Source organism: Triticum dicoccoides, chromosome 3A (assembly GCF_002162155.2).
Source record: "Triticum dicoccoides isolate Atlit2015 ecotype Zavitan chromosome 3A, WEW_v2.0, whole genome shotgun sequence".
Taxonomy (NCBI): domain Eukaryota; kingdom Viridiplantae; phylum Streptophyta; class Magnoliopsida; order Poales; family Poaceae; genus Triticum; species Triticum dicoccoides.
The window spans coordinates 517,860,950-517,879,634 of record NC_041384.1 but is presented as its reverse complement, the minus strand read 5'-3'; the positions used below and the strand labels follow the sequence as shown (position 1 = coordinate 517,879,634).

General features: G+C 44.5%; 2 protein-coding genes across 2 annotated transcripts; one reads left to right on the top strand and one right to left on the bottom strand.

Annotated features, from left to right (window-relative positions):
• Positions 1-619: 619 nt before the first annotated feature.
• Positions 620-6,815, top strand: LOC119268901 (endoribonuclease YBEY, chloroplastic-like). Its single transcript, XM_037550616.1, has 12 exons — positions 620-1,067; positions 1,684-1,935; positions 2,023-2,118; positions 2,254-2,422; positions 2,534-2,617; positions 2,719-2,819; positions 3,852-3,944; positions 5,014-5,085; positions 5,205-5,324; positions 5,408-5,458; positions 5,856-6,044; positions 6,306-6,815. Exons 1-12 carry the CDS (start codon positions 690-692, stop codon positions 6,471-6,473), a joined length of 1,773 nt encoding a protein of 590 aa, XP_037406513.1. The 5' UTR covers positions 620-689; the 3' UTR covers positions 6,474-6,815.
• A 71-nt stretch (positions 6,816-6,886) lies between these two features.
• On the bottom strand, positions 6,887-7,915 carry LOC119268903. Its single transcript, XM_037550617.1, has 2 exons — positions 7,552-7,915; positions 6,887-7,426 (listed from the first exon to the last, which is right to left on the bottom strand). The coding sequence occupies exons 1-2, from the start codon at positions 7,764-7,766 to the stop codon at positions 7,129-7,131; spliced, it is 513 nt and encodes a 170-aa protein (XP_037406514.1). The 5' UTR covers positions 7,767-7,915; the 3' UTR covers positions 6,887-7,128.
• Between the last annotated feature and the right edge of the window lie 10,770 nt (positions 7,916-18,685).

The following is an 18,685-nucleotide window of genomic DNA, read 5'->3' as shown; positions in this document are numbered from 1 at the left end:
CCCTCTATCATGGCCCCACCATTAATAAACTAGGTTGCCTTGTCAATGGACGACACATTTCCCGTGTAGGATGGGATAGCGATAGCGGGTATGATCCCAAGGAAACACGACTGTAGTATTATTTCGTAGCTTACCGATTCTTATTCCATCGTAATGATGCGTTTGAAGCAGACATTCACACATTGATGCAAGGCATGGTGTTGGTTCTGCAATACTTTACATCGTACGGTCAAACTCTTCAAAGGCTTTGGCGACATTATATGGCACTGGTTAGCTCGCTCAACCTATGAACACCTGGTTGCTAAGATTAAATCGTTGATGTTAGACTGGGGTCATTCCACATAAGATTAGACACGATCAAAATAAGGTAACAGATTGACACACGTTGTACCATTAAGTGTAGCATTGTTGTATGACTCCAGAGAGGGTCATTTTGTATTGATGAACTTCTACCTCTCGATTGTAACCCTATAATGTTGGAATAAACTCATTTTTGCCACACAAAAAAAATCTTCCACAAAGGCACAAACTTCTACTCCGTACTACGTGCAGCAAGGTGCGAAAATGCTACAAAGCGGACGAGCCAAAGCAGAGCCAAACTAAAACCAAAGAAGGAAACCACAAAACCCCTCCCTCCCTTTCGGCTCGTCTTCCATCTCTCCGCCGCCGGCCGCCGCGCGAGCGCGACCATGGCGCGCATCGTATCGCGGGCCCTCCCGTTCGCCTCGCGCTCGCACCTCCATCTCTCCCCGCCCCTCCGCGGCGCGGCGCTGCTCAGCTCCACGCCGCTCCTCCCGCACCTCCCCGCGGCGGCGTCCACGGCCTCCCTGCTCTCCTCGCGGGGGTTCACGCCCACCCCCGAGCGCTCCCGCTTCGCGCAGCCTTTCGCGGGATTCCTTTCTGGCATACGCGGCTTCCGAAGGGCGCGGCGCGGGCAGGCGGCGGCGAAGCGAGAGCCGCCGCAGGACCCTGCGCCCCCGCCCCCGCCCCCGCCCAAGGAGAGCGAGATAGAGCTCTGCGCCCGCATCAGCGTCGAGGATGATTTGCCCGACGACGTCGAAGTGCTGGTACACATTCCATTTAATCAAACCTCTCTGTATCGCGGCTACCTACCACTGCTTTTAAAAAGCGTCATAGGAAATTCAGATGGAAATGATGGCAAAAGTTGTATTGTGTGCAGCACTACTCGGATGATGTATCATCGAGCGTTACTCTGATATTTCTAAACAATATATAAACTCTTTAGGATGCAAATTTGTGACTCTAAGTGTACCCTGTGACCCTCCTCAGTTCAATCAAATGAACTAAATTTTCAAAAGTGATGTGAGTTATGAAAATTTAGTTCATTTAGTTGTACTAGAGAGGGTCAGAGAATACCCTAAAGGGTACTCATTTGCTCCCCTGTAAACTCTGGACTGTTGGTATTGTGATAAGTCATGTAGTATCGTTTCAAACTGGTCGTGATTGTCATTTACCAATAGGGAGTAGCACCTAGTGGTTCAGGGAGCTCTATTACTGGTAATCTACGTGCACTACTGCACTTATGTACAACTGGAGTTCTGGGATGATTTTCTCTCGCGATAGTTTATGTCCCTCACGGTGATTTATTATGTTCAGCTGTTCACGTTTGCAATTGGTTGGGTTAGTGTTTGTTGATCTTTGTTTTCCTTAATGTGTATGCAGAACGTTATAGAAATCATGAAATTAAATGTTCCTATGGCGATGAAAATTGCACTAGATGGACTTCTGGAGTATAACTACAAAACACGAGACACTTCAATAAGTGACGCCGGGAAGTATGAAAAGGTTGAGGTTTCTGTGTTGCTATGCAACGATAACTTCATCCAGAATCTTAACAAAGAATGGAGAGGCAAGGACTGCGCTACTGATATGCTCTCAGTGTCACAGTTCATTCCCGATCTGGATGTTCCTACTGTAAGACCGAATCAGCATTTTATTTATTTTCTTTCTGTCTTTACCTTTAGCCTTGCCTCACTCTCTCTCACTGTTTTCTTATTGCAGCTTATGTTGGGTGATATAGTAATATCCGTGGAAACAGCTGCAAGGCAAGCTGAGGCGAGAGGCCATACCCTTCTTGATGAACTGCGGACACTAGTGGTATGATCCTTTACGGTTGTTTACGACTAATTGCCCCTGCCCCCCTGTTTGAACTTTGGAGTGGTTTATGTTAATTGCTGCACGGGATGTTATTTATTACGCACAAAATGATTATTTCCTTGTATTCTGTACTAGGTTCGTGGCCTGTTACGTCTTCTGGGTTTTGACCGTCAGATTAGTGATGAGGCTGCAATGGAAATGGAGAAGGAGGAGCTGCTCATTTTAAAAAGTCTAAGGTGGAAAGGGAAAGGTCTTGCTAAGAACGCTCCTGATTTGAGCAAGCCTAACACAGAAACATTAGATGGTATGTTTTTTTGGCCTCTCTGTAATTACTCTCCTTGCCTTCTGTGTCTTGAAATGCATATCACTCATATGATGGTGTAATCTAGTTATTGCTGTCTAAGAATGTTTACAGGACAAGTAACAAACAGTCTAAAGAGAGCTGGCAGCCTAAGATTTTATAGACCAAAATTCAAATATATCTTCTGTGATATGGATGGTACATCCCTTATCCCTTGCTGGTTGCTCACATTTGATATTTTCACTCTAGAATATAATTATATTTACATGGTTTTTGATTATGTTCTTTTTTGTGACTAGGTACATTGCTCAACAGTAAAAGTCAAGTAACAGCAAGGAATGCAGAAGCTCTAAAGGAAGCTAGGTCAAGAGGTGTAAACATAGTTATTGCCACAGGAAAGGTATTAAGAGTTTTCCCTTGCTGTTTGACCAATGACTAATTGTTCCTAGAAGAGAAATAGTATTATATACTCCCTCAGTCCCATAATATAAGACGTTTTTGCAAGCTATGTTAGCTTGCAAAAATGTCTTATATTATGGGACGGAGGGAGTACCATTTAAGCCAATAGATTGTCTCGGTACATGTTAGATTATCAAGATGCTAAATTTGATTGATCTTTCTAGAGATTGGAGATACTGAGGCCCTCTCTTAGCTGAGGCCCAGTTTGGGTATCTTTTATATTTTTCTGAACCAGAAATGTACCAGTGATGAAGTTTACTATCCCACTAAATCTTTCAGTCAAATGTTTCACCCTTGTTTCAAATCCCATTTCAGCATTTTTGTTTTGATAAGCTTATTAGTGACATTGCATTGAACACTTAAACATTGTGAGAAGTTATCTCACAGAAAAAAAGGTTTTTACAAGATGGGATTGCCCCAGAAGTGGGTAACTGTAGAACAGATTCTCCAGAGCTTGAAAGAAGCTCATCGGAGAATGGAGTCAATGAGTCTTGCAGGAGCAGACAGGTCACTGTACTGTATCAGGCAGGTCATTGAATAAGTCAGTTGCTAGACAAGCAGCTATGTAGGAACATTGGCCACTTGCTGGGGACACAAGGGCCTCTTCCCCATGACACACCAGCTGCCTCATTTATTAGACTGTCAAGTAAAAAAAATCACCATGAACATTGCATAATCTATTTTTAATGCTCTCAGGGCCCGCTGTTTCCACTGGTACCACATCTTTTTTCTGGACCGAGACAAAAACATCTAAATCTTAACTAAGAAATTTACGAAAAGCTGCCCATCTGGACTGACCCTTGGTGTTTGGATGAATCTTCTCATTTACATTGTTTCTGTGGTCTTGAATGGAATTAACGGAGCTCAGAAGTTTGCTCTTATGTTACTTATTATTTCCGTTTGGTATTGTGATATTTATCAGAAACTCGGAATGCTGATAATTGTTTTCTATCCATGCTCACTTTGGAAACAGACGCGCCCAGCTGCCATTGATGCTCTTAATATGGTTGATTTATCTGGAAGAAATGGCATTGTTTCAGAATCTTCGCCTGGTATATTTCTTCAGGTAGGTGGAAAGTATGTTTTCATGGAAAATACTCTTGTAAGAAAGAAATTGTCTTGACGCAGTAGTGAAAATGCAGCATCTTTACTCATCCTGATCATGTTCACATGCTAGCATTCTGCTAGGTTAGAGATATATGCCAATGGAGGTGCATATTTGTATGTTCTCATGTATGTTCTGTAGAATGCATTCTACTTGACACATAACCAAATTGACACCCTAACCAAATCTGCTTGGAATAAAGCATACTTGAAGTTCCTTTAAAAACATATTCTGCTACTCCATATTAGATCATTACAATAGGTCTAGATCAATGGTGGCAATTAGAACTTACACCTTCAATAATAAAAAGGGAACTACAGTCGATTTGACGTCATGCGAGTTACTCAAAACCCACATTTGAGGCCTGTGAAATTTTGAGATTCGCGAACCTGTCAAGGCTCCAGCTTCTGGCTAGACCTCGCGCAGTGGTCAACAGAGACAGGTCATTATTTTGGATGATGTGTATGGATATAAGCTCGAGTCTTTAGTGTTTGTTAGTGAAGTCAAAATACCCATCTAATCTTTATTAGAGTGACATAACCAGCCAGCAAAGATGAAAGTACCCTTTGTTATAAATTACCTTTTTGGCTCATGTACCGCTTATGGTGTCGAACTTGGTTCTGAATAGGCCAACCATTCTTATCTCCCTGTGTTCAAAAACTGGCTATGTATGTGTTCCTAGAATAGGAAGTGTGCTGTCGATATCCCTGTTGATAGCCTGTTCAAAACATGTTTATTAGAAGCTTGCACAAATATGACCATGAAAAGCTGATGACGTCATTTGATGAGACCATGAGGTTCTGTGCTTGTACTCACTTCTGTAATATGCTAGTCTAAACTTGATGCTACCTCACATGCTGTATATTAAAGCGAGTTGTGATTCATTTGTTTTAAAATGAGTTAGGATTGTTCTATTGTAGTATGCTGTTTCAGAAATATAAACCATTGTTCTCATCTATAAATAAGAGCAAAATTGATTATTCCCATGAGCGTTGTCGCCATTTTCATAAATTCGAATCTTCAATTGTAGGGGCTGTTGGTTTATGGTTTGAAAGGGAGAGAAATTTATAGAAATACATTGAACCAAGAAGTATGCCGAGAGGTAAGCAACAACTTGTGTTTTACTATGGTTGGAGGTCATCCATGCCCATCTGGTAACTATCTCCCCAGTAAATACTTCTACATCTGCAACATTAGTGACACTTTATTTGCATGCTGCAGGCATTCTTATATTCTTTGGAGCACAAGATACCATTAGTAGCATTTAGCCAGGATCGGTGTTTTTCTATGTTTGAGCATCCATTGGTTGATTCTCTCCATGATGTGTACCATGAACCTAAGGTATGATGGGGTTTACTTATCCATTCTTTTGTGAATCCCAAATGTTTCTATTCTTATTGATTTACATGGGATTCTTCTTGCAGGCTGAAATAGTGTCATCTATTGATCAGCTTTTAGGAACAGCTGAGATACAGGTGCTGTACTTATTTTCAAAGCTATTTTTTGTGTCAATTACAAGTCTGAGATCAGTTCTGTATGAATCATTTTACTAGTTCCTTCACTTCAAACCTTATAGCATAAGGATTAGTGACATTTTCTTAATCACATTCTGATAAACATTTGTATAATATGAATAAGTCCATGTGGCCGACCAAAGATTTAATAGTTCGTCAAAGATCAACTATTTTTTTAGTGCGCACAACTTCTATGGGTGGAACAAATAAGCTGCTGTTTTTTATTGCATCTGCATTTATATATGGACATAGTCATCAGTTTATAAAAATATTTGGATCTTTAAAGAAGAAAAGATTTGGCAGTTTGAGAACGTTAAGATCTGTTATAGCTTGACTATGCCATAATTTTCATGTCCAGAAACTAGTGTTCATTGGAACTTCTGAGGGAGTTTCTTCCAAATTGAGGCCATACTGGACAAAGGCAATAGAAGAAAGGGCTGGTGTTCTTCAGGCACAGCCTGATATGCTTGAGCTTGTACCACCTGCAACTTCGAAGGGCACCGGGGTGAAGATTTTGCTGGACCATCTCTGCATTAGTCCGGACGAGGTATAAGTTGTCTAAGTTCCCCTATACATCTTCCATGGTGCAAGTCAAATGTTGCTGCATTTTCTTCTCTCACTTCCTTCAGTTACAAATCTAGTCTTGATAATTTCCTTTGTTCTAAATAACATGGCCAAAATTTATAATCTCATTTCAAATAGATAATACCCTAAGCTTCCGTTGAATCCTCGAAATTTTAAAATTTGTTTGGCCGCCAATACTACCGGTACTTGCATTATTTCTAACTTTGTAACCTTTTTCTGCAAGGTAATGGCAATTGGAGATGGAGAAAATGACATAGAAATGCTACAGCTAGCATCACTGGGTGTCGCTCTGGCAAACGGCGCCGAGAAGACCAAAGCAGTGGCAAATGTAATCGGTGCCACCAACGACGAAGATGGAGTTGCACAGGCCATCTATGACTACGCTTTCTAACAGCCACTGACACTACTAAGGCGCACTGGGACAGGATTGTCTTCCCACAGTGTTGTTGCCAAATAACAAGTTTTGTTCAAACATCTATCACCAAGATGATTCAGGGTTGTGTTCACAGCACCCGCCAAGAGTTTTAACACTTGAAGCATCAGGCAGAGCTATTTTTTGGTTGGCAATCAGTGAAGACACACCATTCTTTTTTCCACTGGGAAATATTTGTAGTTGTATTCCCTATGATCCATATTACTTGTTGCTCACTTAGTACAACTTTAGTACTGGATCGGCGGGAGTAAAACATTCTTCCATCTCTGATACCCAAAGGACCGCTCTCTGTTTTGGCCATGCTACTTTGTACTCCTTGTTATGTTGAGAAATAACCAGGATGGTCAAAGGCCATGTACCATGGCTCAGAATTCGGATCTTAGATAATCTTTGTTAATCGAAAGAAAATGTTTGGTATACAATCGGTCTCTATTTACACACCGAATCAATCAATGCCTTCCTGAACAATATGTCTTCCTGAAGAACATGAGAGAAGTAAAAGCCTCTTAGTACATTTGACAAGCTAATACTCCCGCCAAGAAAAATCCTCATCAAGGAACAAAGAAGGGACGCGAGGCCAGCCATGGACAGACATTTTTTTCAGCTGCGAGCCCTACTGATGGCACGCGCTCTTGTTGACAGGGATCGCCGGAGGCCTGTAGAGCATGTTGGCGCTGCTGGTCCGCGCCATCATCAGATTCGCGCAGGAGCTCTGCTTGGCGATTCCCTTGCTGCTGGTGTTGGGAGCAGGTACGGGGCAAGCTGTCTGGTTCCCATCTAGATCGATGTTGCTCCTGCACGGCTTGATCTTCTTGTAGGGACTCTTCTTGGGCAGATCCTCCAGGCACCTCACCTCGGACATGCACGCGAACGACTGGGACTTCCCGTCGTAGTATTTTGACAGCCCTTTCCTGCAAAGAGAAGAACATCACGGTCAGGAAACCTCCCTTTTGCTGCTGGCTGCTGCACATACATACATACAGTATATATGTTGATGAACTTGTCAAGGAGGCTACTAAGTTCCTCGGAGACTTACTTGGCAGAGAGCTCAGCCTTCATGGACGACAGATCGTAGACGCCGTCGGAATTCAACCTCCGCACCGGCTGCGCCGCTGGCACAAACTGGTCCTCGCCGTCTGAAAACTGGGCCTCGTCGTCGGAGTCGCAGGAGAAGGAGGAGGAGGTCTCGAACAGGTCCTCGTCTTCCTGGTGCGCCGGGAGGACCCGAGGAGCTCCAGCAGACCTGCCCATGCTTGCAAGTTTCTGGTTTCTGGAACGCAACGGAAGGACCTCTAGGAGAAAGGAAAGGATATATTCTTGCTGGGCTGCTGTATGGATGGATATATTCTTGCTCTTGGACTTTGCTCTTGCTTGCTCTGTTTCACGACCTTTACAATCTGGCAGGAGGGTGGGTATATATAGAGCCCCAGCTGCGACGATGGGGATAACGCTGGGCGCCGTGCTAGTGCGCTTTGACTAATACTCCGAAACCGAACGCAATTTGTAAAGGTCAGTGACGTCACCGTTGGCTCCGGGGTGTTTACATTGCACAAGTTTTTTTTTTCGAGCGCTGCCACACACGACGTGTGTGGACGAATTCTGGACGACAGGGCATGCCACTTCGTCCATTCATGTCATCAAAGTGCATTGGACGGCTGGATATGGCGTCGTCTAGCCGTCGTGCAGACTGAACTCGTCCGCATAGCAATTTCGTCTTTTTAAACGGAGGCAATTTTTTTTGCCTCATCTCATTAAATATTTTTTTAACGATTACTCCGTTCCAAAATAGATGACTCAACTTTATACTAACTTTAGTACAAAGTTAGTACAAAATTGAGTCATCTATTTTGAAACGGAAGGAGTGTATGACAAGTTCAACAGCGAAGCACTCTGGGTAAAATGTTGCCCAAAAATCTAGCCCATGCCACTGCTTAAGTTTTTGCTTCTTCCCTAACCTTCGCCACTACGCGAGTGGGTAACAATGCCTTGTTATGGAAGACTCGAACATTTCTTTCATTCCAGATCTCCCAGCATACAAGCATTTGCAATTAGTATACCGCCTACCTTGAGTATCTGGTTGTCCATTGGCCGCATTCCACCATTGTTTGACCGTGTTAATGTCGCTCCATATAGGTGTGACCGATTGCCAACCCAACCATTGTAGATGGAGTTCGAGACCCTTATCGTGAATCAACATTTGAACATTATGTGGGCCACAGATTCCGGTACCCTCTTGCATAGCTGACAAAGGCCACAGTTTGGCCAACCCCTACCAAGCAGTCTGTCCGCCGTCCAGACTCTATCCTGCAGTATCAGCCGGGAGAACAATTTAATCTTCGGAGGGGCCCAAATTTTCCAGACCATCATAGGCATTTCTGACTTGATCAATCGGGCAAACTGCATTCTGCAAGCGGTGGATGCGGAGTAGCAGGCATCCGCTGTGAATTTTCATCGAATCCCATCTCGCTCGCTCAGGACGAGCTGAACCTCCCAGGACTTGCACCAAAGAGAATAGAGTTGCTGGATGAGGGTCACCGAAAGGTTGCCCTGCATGTTGATGTGTCGGGCCCACTCGTTGTTATTTAAGCCTTGTCAATGCAATAAGCGGTGCGCTTAGAGAGAGTGAAGATGCCCAGAGCGATGTCCTTAGGCTTTTGTCCATTTAGCCATGGCGAGTGCCAAAAGCTAGCCGTCAATCTGTTGCCAATGCTGATAGTTGTTGCCGCATAGAAAAGCTCCACGTCTTCATTGTCACAAGGGGTTTCTAAACCGACCCAAGCCCTCCCTGGGTCCACCCAGGCAAACCACAACCACCGAAGTCTAAGAACTCTAGCAAACTTGTCGAGGTCCAGAATGTCAGACTGCTGAGGTTGGTAGGTCGACAGACCGTCTTCCAGTTTACTTTGCATTTTCCCAGAGACCTTCTCGGTTCTTGCCCACAAGAAGGCACGTTGAATCTTGGTGATGCTTGCTTTGGTCCTAGGGGGTATATCTAGTGTTGTAATGTGATAGATAACCAGGGATGTTAACACTGATTTGACGAGAGCGGCACAACCAAGCGTGTTGACGTTTTTTCCTTGCCATGGCGGAAGCTTGGCCGCCGCCTTATCCACCAGGAATTGACAATCTGACTTCTTGAGACAATGAGTGGATACCGATAGCCCTAGGTACTACATTGGTAAGCTGATCCATTTTGTCGGAAAGCTGTGCAGGATCACGTCGAGGTCAAGGTAGCGACAACGAATGAGGGCAACCATGCTTTTTAGCGGATTGGTGATCAAGACCGTCACTTCTCCAGAAGCAGTCAAAACGGCTGATAGGTGGTCAATATCCTCCTTGATCGGAGCAACAAAAATCTCGGCGTCCCTGACATACAAAGAAGTGTAGATAGTCGTTGTGCGACCCCTCAAACAATGGAGGAGGCCATGATCCGTGGCTTTAATTAGGGTTGTTGTAGTGGATCAATGGCGATGACGAAGAGTAAGGGGGATAGCAGATCGCCCCTGCCGCAACCCCTGCCCAAGTTTAATTGGATCCCGGGGCATGCCATTGAGAAGCACCCTCGAAGAGGATGAGACCCATAGAGCGGAAATCCAGTTTCTAAATTCAGCAGGGAAGTCGCGACGCTGCAGCAAGTCGAGCATGTAGTCCCAACGAATCGAGTTGAAACCTTTTTGATATCTAGCTTGAGGACAAGAGTTAGTGTTCTATTTTGATGCAAGCGCGTGGTGAAGCCTTTGACAAACATAATGTTGTCGTGTATGCTTCTAGTCTTGATAAAAGCGCTTTGGGATCTAGAAACCAGTTTATTCATGAATGGAGCTAGTCTATTAGCCATGATCTTCGCGGTGATTTTTGCAAAAAAAGTGGATCAAGCTGATCGGGCGGAAGTCTGTAATATCTTCCACGCCATCCTTCTTGGTTAGTAACACTATATTCACCGAGTTGAGCCAATGTAAGTTTGCCGTTTGTAAGTTTGAGAAGGAATTTATCGCATTCATCATGTCCCCTTTTGTGAATTCCCAACAAGATTTGAAGAAGGATCCGGTGAAACCGTCGGGGCCAGGGGCCTTGTCCCCGGGCAGTTGGGTAATGGTGGCAAGCACCTCGGCTTCACTAATATTGTCGCCAAGGCCAGATAATTCTCCGTTCTCAAAGTGAATGGCCTCCCAGTTGAAGTCCTTAGTCCGCCTCTGTGCTTTGTGGAATTTTTTCTTGAAATGATCGTTTGCCGCCTTTTCTTTTCATCATGTGAGCTTCAGTCGGTGGATAATTTTTGTCCTTCTTCTCACATTCACCCTTAGGTGAAAGAACCTAATGTTGGCATCCCCTTCCTTGAGGTTTTTGGCCCGGGCACATTGCTTTTTCCTAGTCCGGACTATGATGGCCAGACCGATAACACGCCTCTTGAGTCTAGCTCACAGATCGGCCTCCTCGGGCAAGAGAGGCCGGTTATCCTGAGCGATGTCGAGATGAAGGATGACCTGCAGCGCCATGTGAAGCCGGATCTTTGCCGACGAGAACAATCTCTTACTCCAACACCTAAGCATGCATGAAAGAACCTAGTGCATGCATGAAGGTAGCTTATGGAATAGGACATCAGACGGGGCATCCCAAGCCTCACGGGCAATTGTTGGTGTTGGAAATATGCCCTAGAGGCAATAATAAAAGGATTATTATTATATTTCCTTGTTCATGATAATTGTCTTTTATTCATGCCATAATTGTGTTATCCAGAAATCGTAATACATGTGTGAATACATAGACACCAACATGTCCCTAGTAAGCCTCTAGTTGACTAGCTCGTTGATCAACAGATAGTCATGGTTTCCTGACTATGGACATTGGATGTCATTGGTAACGAGATCACATCATTAGGAGAATGATGTGATGGACAAGACCCAATCCTAAACATAGCACGAGATCGTATAGTTCGTTTGCTAGAGTTTTCCCAATGTCAAGTATCTTTTCCTTAGACCATGAGATCGTGTAACTCCCGGATACCGTAGGAGTGCTTTGGGTGTACCAAACGTCACAACGTAACTGGGTGACTATAAAGGTATACTACGGGTATCTCCGAAAGTGTCTGTTGGGTTGACACGGATCAAGACTGGGATTTGTCACTCCGTATGACGGAGAGGTATCTCTGGGCCCACTCGGTAATGCATCATCATAATGAGCTCAGAGTGACCAAGTGTCTGGTCACGGGATCATGCATTACGGTACGAGTAAAGTGACTTGCCGGTAACGAGATTGAACGAGGTATTGGGATACCGATGATCGAATCTCGGGCAAGTAACGTACCGATTGACAAAGGGAATTGTATACGGGGTTGCCTGAATCCTCGACATCGTGGTTCATCCGATGAGATCATCGAGGAGCATGTGGGAGCCAACATGGGTATCCAGATCCCGCTGTTGGTTATTGACCGGAGAGCCATCTCGGTCATGTCTACATGTCCCCCAAACCCGTAGGGTCTACACACTTAAGGTTCGGTGACGCTAGGGTTGTAGAGATATGAATATGCAGTAACCCGAAAGTTGTTCGGAGTCCCGGATGAGATCTCGGACGTCACGAGGAGTTCCGGAATGGTCTGGAGGTGAAGAATTATATATAGGAAGTGCAGTTTCGGCCATCGGGAGAGTTTCGGGAGTCACCGGTATTGTACCGGGACCACCGGATGGGTCCCGGGGATCCATCAGGTGGGACCACCCGTCCCAGAGGGCCCCATGGGCTGAAGTGGGGAGGGGAACCAGCCCATAGTGGGCTGGTGCGCCCCCCTTGGCCCACCCCCTGCGCCTAGGGTTGGAAACCCTAGGGTGGGGGGGGGGGCGCCCCACTTGCCTTGGGGGCCACTCCACCCTTGGCCGCCGCCCCCCCTAGGAGATCCCATCTCCTAGGGCCGGCGCCCCCTTGGGGAGCCTATATAAAGGGGGGGGAGGGAGGGGCAGCCGCACCCTTGACTCTTGGCGCCTCCCTCTCCCCTGCTACACCTCTCCCTCTCGCAGAAGAACAGCGAAGCCCTGCTGCGGTGACTGCTGCATCCACCACCACGCCGTCGTGCTGCTGGATCTTCATCAACCTCTCCTACCCCCTTGCTGGATCAAGAAGGAGGAGATGTCACGCTGACCGTACGTGTGTTGAATGCGGAGGTGCCGTCCGTTCGGCGCTAGGATCTCCGGTGATTTGGATCACGTCGAGTACGACTTCCTCATCCCCGTTCTTTGAACGCTTTCGCGCGTGATCTACAAAGGTATGTAGATGCAATCCGATCACTCGTTGCTAGATGAACTCATAGATGGATCTTGGTGAAACCATAGGAAATTTTTTGTTTTCTGCAACGTTCCCCAACAGTGGCATCATGAGCTAGGTCTATGCGTAGTTCTCTTTGCACGAGTAGAACACAATTTATTGTGGGCATAGATGTTGTCAACTTTCTTGCCGCTACTAGTCTTATTTTGCTTCAGCAGTATTGTGGGATGAAGCGGCCCGGACCAACCTTACACGTACGCTTACGTGAGACCGGTTCCACCGACTGACATGCACTAGTTGCATAACGTGGCTAGCGTGTGTCTGTCTCTCCCACTTTAGTTGGAGCGGATTCGATGAAAAGGGTCCTTATGAAGGGTAAATAGAAGTTGACAAATCACGTTGTGTCTTTCACGTAGGTAAGAAAACGTTCTTGCTAGAACCACATTGCAACCACGTAAAACTTGCAACAACAATTAGAGGACGTCTAACTTGTTTTTGCAGCAAGTGTTTTGTGATGTGATATGGCCAAAGTTGTGATGAATGATGAATGATATATATGTGATGTATGAGATGTTCATGCTATTGTAATAGGAATCACGACTTGTGTGTCGATGAGTATGAGAACCGACAGGAGCCATAGGAGTTGTCTTTATTTTTTGTATGACCCGCGTGTCATTGAGAAACGCCATATAAATTACTTTACTTTATTGCTAAACGTGTTAGCCATAGTAATAGAAGTAATAGTTGGCAAGCAACTTCATGGAGACACGATGATGGAGATCATGATGATGGAGATCATGGTGTCATGCCGGTGACAAGATGATCATGGAGCCCCAAGATGGAGATCAAAGGAGCTATGTGATATTGGCCATATCATGTCACTATTATTATTTGATTGCATGTGATGTTTATCATGTTTTTGCATCTTGTTTACTTAGAACGACGGTAGTAAATAAGATGATCCCTCATAATAATTCAAGAAAGTGTTTCCCCTAACTGTGCGCCGTTGCGACAGTTCGTTGTTTCGAAGCACCACGTGATGATCGGGTGTGATAAATTCCAACGTTCACATACAACGGGTGTAAGACAGATTTACACATGCAAACACTTAGGTTGACTTGACGAGCCTAGCATGTACAGACATGGCCTTGGAACACAGAAGAGCGAAAGGTCGAGCATGAGTCGTATAGAAGATACGATCAACATGAAGATGTTCACCGATGTTGACTAGTCCGTCTCACGTGATGATCGGACACGGCCTAGTTAACTCGGATCATGTTATACTTAGATGACTGGAGGGATGTCTATCTGAGTGGGAGTTCATTAAATAGATGAACTTAATTATTATGAACTTAGTCTAAAATATTTACAATACGTCTTGTAGATCAAATGGCCAACGTTGTCCTCAACTTCAACGCGTTCCTAGAGAAAACCAAGCTGAAAGACGATGGCAGCAATTATATGGACTGGGTCCGGAACCTGAGGATCATCCTCATAGCTGCAAAGAAATATTATGTCCTAGAAGCACTGCTAGGTGACGCACCTGTTCTCTCTGCGGAACAAGACGTTATGAACGCTTGGCAGACACGTGTTGATGATTACTCCCTTGTTCAGTGCGGCATGCTTTACAGTTTAGAATCGGGGCTCCAAAAGCGTTTTGAGAGACACGGAGCATATGAGATGTTCGAAGAGCTGAAAATGGTTTTTTAAGCTCATGCCCGGGTCGAGAGATATGAAGTCTCCGACAAGTTCTTCAGCTGTAAGATGGAGGAAAATAGTTCTGTCAGTGAGCACATACTCACTATGTCAGGGTTACATAACCGCTTGACTCAGCTGGGAGTTAATCTCCCGGATGACGCGGTCATTGACAGAATCCTTCAGTCGCTTCCACCGAGTTACAAGAGCTTTCTGATGAACTTCAATATGCAGGGGATGGAAAAGACCATTCCTGAAGTTTTTGCAATGCTGAAATCATCAGAGGTAGAAGTCAAAAAGGAACATCAAGTGTTGATGGTGAATAAAACCACTAAGTTCAAGGAAGGCAAGGGTAAGAAGAACTTCAAGAAGGACGGCAAGGGAGTTGCCGCGCCCGGCAAGCAAGCTGCCGGGAAGAAGCCAAAGAATGGACCCAAACCCGAGACTGAGTGCTTTTATTGCAAGAAAAATGGTCACTGGAAGCGGAACTGCCCCAAATACTTAGTGGACAAGAAGGCCGGCAAAAACGAAAGGTATATGTGATATACATGTAATGTGTACCTTACCAGTACTCGCAGTAGCTCCTGGGTATTTGATACCGGTGCAGTTGCTCACATTTGTAACTCAAAGCAGGAGCTGCGAAATAAGCGGAGACTGGCGAAGGACGAGGTGATGATGCGCGTCGGGAATGGTTCCAAGGTCGATGTGATCATCGTCGGCACGCTACCTCTACATTTACCTACGGGATTAGTTTTAAACCTCAATAATTGTTATTTAGTGCCAGTTTTGAGCATGAACATTGTATCAGGATCTCGTTTAATTCGAGATGGCTACTCATTTAAATCTGAGAATAATGGTTGTTCTATTTATATGAGAGATATGTTTTATGGTCATGCTCCGATGATGAATGGTTTATTATTAATGAATCTCAAACATAATGCTACACATATTCATAGTGTTAATACCAAAAGATGTAAGGTTGATAATGATAGTCCCACATACTTGTGGCACTGCCGCCTTGGTCACATAGGTGTCAAACGCATGAAGAAGCTCCATGCAGATGGACTTTTAGAGTCTCTTGATTACGAATCATTTGACACGTGCGAACCATGCCTCATGGGTAAAATGACCAAGACTCCGTTCTCAGAAACAATGGAGCGAGCAACCAACTTATTGGAAATCATACATACTGATGTGTGCGGTCCAATGAGTGTTGAGGCTCACGGTGGCTATCGTTATGTTCTCACCCTCACTGATGACTTGAGTAGATATGGGTATGTCTATTTAATGAAACACAAGTCTGAGACCTTTGAAAAATTCAAGGAATTTCAGAGTGAGGTTGAGAATCAACGTGACAGGAAAATCAAGTTCTTGCGATCAGATCGTGGGGGAGAATACTTGAGTCACGAATTTGGCACACACTTAAGAAAATGTGGAATAGTTTCACAACTCATGCCACCTGGAACACCTCAGCGTAATGGTGTGTCCGAACGTTGTAATCGCACTCTATTAAATATGGTGCGATCTATGATGTCTCTTACTGATTTACCGCTATCATTTTGGGGCTATGCTTTAGAGACTGCCGCATTCACTTTAAATAGGGCTCCGTCGAAATCCGTTGAGACGACACCGTATGAATTATGGTTTGGGAAGAAACCTAAGCTGTCGTTTCTAAAAGTTTGGGGACGCGATGCTTATGTCAAGAAACTTCAACCTGAAAAGCTCGAACCCAAGTCGGAAAAATGCGTCTTCATAGGATACCCTAAAGAAACTATTGGGTATACCTTCTACCTTAGATCCGGAGGCAAGATCTTTGTTGCCAAGAATGGATCCTTTCTAGAGAAAGAGTTTCTCTCGAAAGAAGTAAGTGGGAGGTAAGTAGAACTTGATGAAGTATTACCTCTTGAACCGGAAAATGGCGCAACTCAAGAAAATGTTCCTGAGGTGCCTGCACCGACTAGAGAGGAAGTTAATGATGATAATCATGAAACTTCAGATCAAGTTGCTACTAAACTTCGTAGGTCCACAAGGACACGTTCCGCACCAGAGTGGTACGGCAACCCTGTCTTGGAAATCATGTTGTTAGACAACGGTGAACCTTCGAACTATGAAGAAGCGATGGCGGGCCTGAATTCCGACAAATGGCTGGAAGCCATGAAATCCGAGGTAGGATCCATGTATGAAAACAAAGTATGGACTTTGACTGACTTGCCCGTTGAGCGGCGAGCCATAGAAAATAAATGGATCTTTAAGAAGAAGACAGACGCGGATGGTAATGTGACCATCTATAAAGCTCGGCTTGTCGCTAAGGGTTATCGACAAGTTCAAGGGGTTGACTACGATGAGACTTTCTCACCGGTAGCGAAGCTGAAGTCCGTCCAAATCATGTTAGCAATTGCCGTATTCTATGATTATGAGATATGGCAAATGAACGTCAAAACGACATTCCTTAATGATTTTCTTAAGGAAGAATTGTATATGATGCAGCCGGAAGGTTTTGTCGATCCTAAGAATGCTGACAAGGTGTGCAAGCTCCAACGCTCGATTTTTGGGCTGGTGCAAGCATCTCGGAGTTGGAACATTCACTTTGATGAGATGATCAAAGCGTTTGGGTTTATGCAGACTTATGGATAAGCCTGTGTTTACAAGAAAGTGAGTGGGAGTTCTGTAGCATTTCTCATATTATATGTAGATGACATACTTTTGATGGGAAATGATATAGAGCTTTTGAACAGCATTAAGGCCTACTTGAATAAGAGTTTTTTAATGAAGGACCTTGGAGAAGCTGCTTATATATTAGGCATCAAGATCTATAGAGATAGATCAAGATGCCTCATAGGTCTTTCACAATGCACATACCTTGATAAGATATTGAAGAAGTTCAATATGGATCAGTCTAAGAAGGGGTTCTTGCCTGTGTTGCAAGGTGTGAAATTGAGCTCAGCTCAATGTCTGACCACGGCAGGAGATATAGAAGAGATGAGTATCATCCCCTATGCCTCAGCCATAGGTTCTATTATGTATGCCATGCTGTGTACCAGACCTGATGTAAACCTTGCTGTAAGTTTGGTAGGTAGGTACCAAAGTAATCCCGGCAAAGAACACTGGACAACGGTCAAGAATATCCTGAAGTACCTGAAAAGGAATAAGGAAATGTTTCTCGTTTATGGAGGTGACAAAGAGCTCGTCGTAAAGGGTTACGTCGACGCTAGCTTCGACACAGATCTAGATGACTCTAAGTCACAAACCGGATACGTGTATATTTTGAATGGTGGGGCAGTAAGCAGTTGCAGTTGCAAGCAGAGCGTCGTGGCGGGATCTACATGTGAAGCGGAGTACATGGCAGCCTCGGAGGCAGCGCATGAAGCAATTTGGGTGAAGGAGTTCATCACCGACCTAGGAGTCATACCCAATGCGTCGGGGCCGATCAAACTCTTCTGTGACAACACTGGAGCTATTGCACTTGCCAAGGAGCCCAGATTTCACAAGAAGACCAGGCACATCAAGCGTCGCTTCAACTCCATTCGTGAAAATGTTCAAGATGGAGACATAGATATTTGTAAAGTACATACGGACCTGAATGTAGCAGATCCGTTGACTAAACCTCTCCCTAGAGCAAAACATGATCAACACCAGAATTCCATGGGTGTTCGATTCATCACAATGTAACTAGATTATTGACTCTAGTGCAAGTGGGAGACTGTTGGAAATATGCCCTAGAGGCAATAATAAAAGGATTATTATTATATTTCTTTGTTCATGATAATTGTCTTTTATTCATGCTATAATTGTGTTATCCGGAAATCGTAATACATGTGTGAATACATAGACACCAACATGTCCCTAGTAAGCCTCTAGTTGACTAGCTCGTTGATCAACAGATAGTCATGGTTTCCTGACTATGGACATTGGATGTCATTGATAACGAGATCACATCATTAGGAGAATGATGTGATGGACAAGACCCAATCCTAAACATAGCACAAGATCGTATAGTTCGTTTGCTAGAGTTTTCCCAATGTCAAGTATCTTTTCCTTAGACCATGAGATCGTGTAACTCCCGGATACCGTAGGAGTGCTTTGGGTGTACCAAACGTCACAACGTAACTGGGTGACTATAAAGGTATACTACGGGTATCTCCGAAAGTGTCTGTTGGGTTGACACGGATCAAGACTGGGATTTGTCACTCCGTATGACGGAGAGGTATCTCTGGGCCCACTCA